The 6,760-nt window shown below is 43.0% G+C and overlaps 1 protein-coding gene across 1 annotated transcript; it reads right to left on the reverse strand.

Annotated features, from left to right (window-relative positions):
* Window positions 1–342: 342 nt before the first annotated feature.
* Window positions 343–3,323, reverse strand: MFAP3 (microfibrillar-associated protein 3). The gene is made up of 2 exons (XM_010015494.1): window positions 2,860–3,323; window positions 343–1,501 (listed from the first exon to the last, which is right to left on the reverse strand). Exons 1-2 carry the CDS (start codon window positions 3,137–3,139, stop codon window positions 756–758), a joined length of 1,026 nt encoding a protein of 341 aa, XP_010013796.1. The 5' UTR covers window positions 3,140–3,323; the 3' UTR covers window positions 343–755.
* Window positions 3,324–6,760: the final 3,437 nt, after the last annotated feature.

Raw genomic sequence — 6,760 nt, forward strand, 5'->3', positions numbered from 1 at the left:
AAGACAGAAGCAGGGTAAGGCGCTTTGGCAATCAGCACCAAGTTTAAGCAACAAGCTTTGTAACAATTTGCTCTCCACACACTAGAATATGCCCAAGTTTTCTGCAGATGTATGGAAAACTGAGACCTCCTGGTTGTTCTCTAAGCTGCTTCGACACTACAGCAATTCTGTGAATCCAGCAGCAGATCCTGGTCCTGTTCTTTTCCTAAGTACAGTACATTTTGATAGCAACATAGAAGCACACGACACAGAACAGATTTGTTCAAGCTCACCATGGCTCTGATGGGCTACACACACCAACAGGCAATTCAAAAGGAGCACACAACTCAATGCATCAAGGACAACACCACTGACTCAAAGGAATTCCGGCTCCACTTTGTGAGGGAAGAAAGAGTTCACAAAGGAAAAGATTTTATTGCAAGTTCTACTGCTCAGCTTGGCCACTTCTAATACAGATCATAAGTATCAGAAGCTACCAAGGAGCCAAAGAATTCCTGTTTCGTAAATATTTTGAGTGTAGCAAGCTTGCTTTAAAAAGAAGAGCCACTGCACAATATTCCAAATGGCCCTTCTCGAAGAGACTTGAAATCATTCAATCAACACTGACAGAAAACACAGATTTCAGTAGCAGTTCTGGCACCTGGCAATTTGGAAAACTCTTGTGCATATGGGACTGAGGCAGCTTGTTTGCAGACCCCCTTCTTGTGGCATCCTGGGGTGGCCTGTGCTTCCTTCACAACAGCCCATGGCCGGACTCAGCAGGCGCCCTCCTCAGAAGGTGCAAACTGGCAGCTGTCGTGGGAAACAGTGTCAATGCTCTGCACTTCTGACTGTGGGTGAACGGACACCTGAACAGCTATCTCCTGACCTGGCTCGTTCATGGACCCATCGTCTGAGTCCCCGGCTGGAGAATCGCTGCGCTTCATCTCAGGGTTGATGGGGTATATGGCAGCTTGGGTTCCGCAGGCTTGGGTCTGTTTTACCTCCTTTCCAACTTCATCGGGATCGTCAACTCGCACAGCCTCAAAGATCTCCTCCATGAACGCCCTGCAGTTAAGGATCAGAGGTGGAAGGGGAATGCTCCTGGCAAGCTCTTCAATGTACCGAGCAAACTCCATGGTCTTAAATTGAGTGACTTTGGCCAACTCTAGTGTTTTGGCGGATGTAATGATAGGGATACGCTTGGCTATCTCAAAAGCCTTCTGAAGCTTCTCAGCCCCTTCCGTCCTGAAGAACTCATTGATAGCCTTCTCTGTTTTGCGGAGGTGACTGCTCATCATGCACAGGCGGGTGATGTTTAAGATGAGGGTGATGGCAAAGGCAACGAGGCACACAATCATGTAGTAGATACTCATGTCTCCCGAGGTGAAGGTAACCCTCAGGGTGACTGTGTAGTACAAGGTGTCATTACGATTAACTCCTGCACAGGTGTATCGGCCCCGGTCAGCAAAGTTGACCTTTGTGATGTTAAGGGAATTCTCAGCAATCCTCCACCGGCCACCTGGAGAGTCAAAAGAAATAAAGTGAGCTAAGGAAACGAAAATCACTGGGTAAACTAGACACATGCTGGTTCCTCCATCAATGGGAGACAGAGCTTGGAAATAAGCAGTCAATTTCTAGCATGATACAAACAGTACACCAAGGACTGAAATTTCCTCTTCATGCTTGTGATAGAGAAAACCCTAATCCAGTTACCAATCCTACTGCTTAATGGTAAATTGTTCTTCGTGCTTGCTACTCTGGTTTTAATTCTTCCTCTTATCTGCACTTTCTTGAGTGCTTTTAGACTGTTAGCTCTTTCTGCCAGTGAACCTAGCTCTTCACTAGTGCTTCTCATTGACTGTGTAACGCTATGTTGAAAGACTGCCTCTATAAAGTCTAATTTTCCATCTTTTCAGAGTCAGAAGTCAAGTGACCCATGAAAAAGATCTAAGTCTGTAAATGGCTCTGCTGGCAAAAGAACCCAGGGTTTTCTTGAGATGCAGTTTTCTGCTGAGCATGCAGGGCTGATACACAAAACTCATGCAAAAAGAAATCAATAAGGAGGTTAGTTTTCTATGGTGCTTCCTATGTGCTTACAACTTGGGGGAAAAGACTGTTTTCATAACTCATTCTTCTAATTACTGTACTTTGAACTAATTTCCAGATGGCATTATAACTCCAAAGAGGTTACTGAATACTTAAGGCAGAAAGATGGCCTCCGAGAAGATCCTATCAATTAGCATGATGATCTTCATTAATACTAATAGAGTAGAGAAAACCACATGCATCTCTGAAAGACATTACTTTGTGAAAATTAAAAACTACAGGGACAGACCTCTACGAGCCAATGCTACAAAAACACATTCCCCCTCTGTACAGAGGGGTTAAATAGTACGTATTTCATCCTCAGCCATTACAAATTGTGTTAGCTTCCACAGTCACGCTGGTGCATAAGCCAGAAAATAAATGTAGTAAGTTACCCCACGTTTTAAAAAATCCTGTAACAAAATTAAAGCCCTGATTGCCAGCTGGGAAAGGTCACAAGTTGAGGAGAATTGTCTTTAATTCACGTGTTTGGAAAAATACAATACAAACCAGAGCAATAATAAATAAAACATCAGCTAGAATCTAGTAGGATGCAGACTCAATTCTTCTGTGTGCCACTGTAGCAGGATGGATGGGCTAGGACAGAAGAACTCAGCTATAATTCACGTGCCATATACCAGAGGATAGAGGACTTTGTCTTGCTCTCTCCTTATCTCCCAACTGCAAAAATGGGAGGATAGGAAGAGAAAATTACAATAAAGCCCCAGAGGTTTTCAGATACCTTGTATAAAACGGGAATACTGAATGATAGAAAACAGCAGGAAAGCTCACCGTCGTCGTCCTGTTCAAGCAGATGTCCTCTGGAGTTATACCAAAGAATATATTCATACTGGCTGATGTTCAGTTTACATTCAATTAAAATACTGGTCCCCTCTTTGGCTATGATATCATGGTGTGCTGGAGAACTTATTAAAGCTTGAGACACTGTATGAAGGGATGCATTGAAAGGCCCAAAAGCAACTGTCCTGTTAAAAGCTACATTTTCCAGTGTAAATCCAACTGAAAGATCAGCACTAACAGTCAAAATTAACAAGCAATAGCTGAGCTTCATGGAAAGCCAGGGAAAATTCTCCTTTCATTTAAATTGAAGAAATGAGGTCATCTGATATTAAGCTGCCTATATTGCTCTGAGATAGGAGAGGAGGCTCTCGATTTGTTCAGTGACAGAAAATGTCTGGGATCCAAATGCACTTTCAAGACCATTAATATTAGAAGTAGAAACTGGAAATCCAACTGGAAAAAAAAAGAAAAAGAATTAAGTTTATTAATGACAGCAAGCTTATGGTGTATTCAAATTTCATTTCCAGTAAACAGATTTCAATTAGCATAATACAAACTGTCAGCCAAGAGGTTCCAAACCAGAGATTTGCTCAGAACACAGTAATGAAACAAGGGTAAGAAGGCATTAGCACAACCTTCGGTCCTCTACATGTTCATCTTCCTGTCCAAATAAATAACCTCATGAACAATAACCATTAAGCGGGAAAAGGCTTTTAAAAAAGAACAAATTGTTCAGACTACTTAAAATGCAGAACTATCTTTATGGTCAGAAAGTGGATTCTGCATTTGTTAACAGAGAAAAAGTGCTTTCTTAATAGAGGAAGAAAAAGAAGAAAGAGGATATAATTTCTGCCTCTCTCCCCCGGAATTGCTTTTAACCCCTGGTTTTCTAAAGACAGTCTTTCATTCAGCCCCTAGGAAAAAACCAAAGCACACCCACTTAATGTGTTTTAGCACTTATACATCTACTTACTTGATTTTAGAGGCACAATCGGTGTTAGATATTTAAACACTACATAAAATGCTTCTAATTTCTTGTGCTGGGAAAGCTCTCTTGGCAGTTATCTACAGCCACAGAGAGGAAGTCTCTTACTGAATATCAGGACACCGATATCTAAACATACTTCCTTTTTTGCAATGTATCTTGCTGCTGCTGCTGCTGTATTTTCTAATTCTGCCTCCCTTTTTCTTGTTCATTTTACAATAAGCTCCTGTTGAAAATCTTTTAATTTATGCTACCACATGTCATGGGTCAGATCTTGTTTCTCATCTTCTCTACCCAAACGCTGCCCCATATTTCCAAGCAATTTGAAGAATGGTTTTGTTTAAGGACAGAACCATTAATCTGAAGATTAATGTGCACAAAAGGTATATCAGGAAATCAGGATACAGCCTTTAATTTTATGTTCTGTTAACTTGTAGAAGGTCAAACCAGACTCCAGACAACATCTGATGAGAAACATATTCTCTGACCCACTTCTACTGTGGCTGTTGCCAAAACCAGTTTGACAAAGAAGGCAAAGAAGACAGCTGTGTCCAACTCTCCTTCAAGCTTGACTAACCAACTCACCCACTGAATCCTGCAAGAGAAACTGGAAAACAGGCTCTCTGCTTGTTTCTCTGTAAAGAAGCAATCCCTCCATCTGTCCCCTTTTTAATTGGCCCCACTCTGTTTTCTAACATGCCTCTTGTCCGTCCGTTTAAGATGAGACCAGCGCTGAGAACTCAATTACACCATTGCTGTGAAGAAGCTACTTTCCCATAGCTAAACAGTTAAAAACAGTCCCAAGGTCTCTTTAGTCCCTGTTTTCCACCAGTTACACTTTAGGGAAAGTGTTGATGAGCCCTGCAGCCTCTGGAGAAGAGCATCCCAGCCACATCAACTGCGCAGATATGAAAGAAAGACAACACTAAGGTTGCTGCTGATCAGCAACTATTCTTCTGTTTGAAGGTGTGGGTTTAACCTTCCTTTTCCAGACCTCTATGACTTTCAGAGTGTTTCAGAGCCTTCAGAAGGCTGCTAACAACTGAGCTGCTTATTGGTTACCTTGTGCACATTTCTTAAAAGCAGGCTAGTTAGCAGTTTGTGGACCACTGACATTTGAATTGCTAGTTGCCATCTGAGCCTGTCACAGCTTGTGCTGTGGCCACAGATCTTCAACACCCATCACCCCACAACCCATCTGCCTTCAGCTAAAAATGCCACCACACTTAATGGCTTTTGCATGCCCCAGGACCTGACTTTCACAGCATTTGAGGCAGTTACAGCTGATGACAGCTCTACAGTGAAGACAAACCCTCATCTTCAGTACCAAATCAAACACATAACTTACAGTCCTCTGAAACAGTAACCTCCCAACTAATTACGTTTTAGATTTATTAGAGAATACTTCCAGGACCTCCTGTACTTTGCCTGCATTATTGTAATTTTGAATTATTAAATGTAAATTGTTAAGAGTTTCTAGAGTCTGTGACACTCCCAAAACGACATCAGGAACCTCAGTCAATTATTTAACACAAGAAATACTCATCAACATTTTCCCTCATAAGAATAAAACAATTATCTTCAGTAATTGCATATGCTCTCCGCTATATTTGCACTGAGCTTGCATAATGGGTAAAACATTGGTGATGGGTCATTGAATTTTACTATTAAACTCTTCGAGGTCTGATTTATTAGGAACTGTCACGTTTTGCTTTGGAAAAGCCATTACTGCTAAGCACACGATGATCTCCCACTGCCCAGTGCTGGGAAAAATAAAATGGCTTGCAAAATCCATATTCTTCAACTATCACACTTATGCAAAACAGCTGCTGGAGCTGATAAAGGATCCACAAAGGATAAAGCATCAACAGTGCCTACATCACAATTCTTCCAGAAAGCATTAAGCCCAAGCAAGATGAAACGTGCAGAATAGAAATTGGCTGTCTTACAACTGAACCTGAAGTTGAGCTGCACATTCTTAACCTTTTTTAAACCCTAGGTTGTAACAACAAATAGCAGTGGAAAGACAAAAATCCGTGATGCATATGCTTGTGTGAGTCATCTTTGGCTCTTATCCTGAAAAGGCATATTTGTGTTTAACTTAGAGCACTATAAGTAGTCCCACTGAGGTCAATGGAAGTCCTGATAGTACTTAAAATCACACACATTTATAAGGCACTGCAAAACTGGGGCCCAAGAGGTTGCCAGTTATATGGCTTTACATTCACTGCTAATACCATCACTTCATACCTGGAGAAATGTGAAGCAATAAACCCAGACACACCTGGCAGACCACAGACTGCTTTAACTGGCTGCCACTGCTGGCTCACGACGTGGAAACATATTTTGGCATTCACAACGAGCCAACTGGTAATAACACACACTAAATAGACCTCAGTGGATCGCTTTTGCACCGAGTGCCCCTTCCTACTCGCAGTGTGACTGTGATCACCCTGTGAGGCCCCTCGGACATTCTTTCAAACCAGAGAGCTGCATCTGGCAGAGCCCTGAAGTCAATAACTCCTGGAAGTTAATGAAAACAGACCAGTGGCCTTGCCCAGAGCCATTATACTGGTGTTCCCAGCGTGGCAGAGGCTGCGGGGAGGGTTCACCTTCTGCCAGCACCAGTGAAGGTGCTCCTCGGGTGAGCGGCTGCACCCGCAGCCCAAAGCCAAACAGTTTTGGGAGCCAACCTACAAGAGACCAGAGCAGACCTCGCTGCCGAGTGGCTTTTGCCACATATACACGGTCTTTGTCCGCCTGGCACAGCTCACGGGTAGCTCACGACGGGCACAGGATCCGCTGCACACGAAAACACGGTTACTGCCCGCGGTCAGCTAAACGCCAGCAGGTACAGAGCTCCGCAGAACCACCGCCCTGTCCCCAGCGGCCCCGCTGTCAAACCCC

The sequence above is a fragment of the Nestor notabilis genome, unplaced genomic scaffold (assembly GCF_000696875.1).
Source record: "Nestor notabilis isolate BGI_N333 unplaced genomic scaffold, ASM69687v1 scaffold9105, whole genome shotgun sequence".
Lineage (NCBI taxonomy): Eukaryota > Metazoa > Chordata > Aves > Psittaciformes > Psittacidae > Nestor > Nestor notabilis.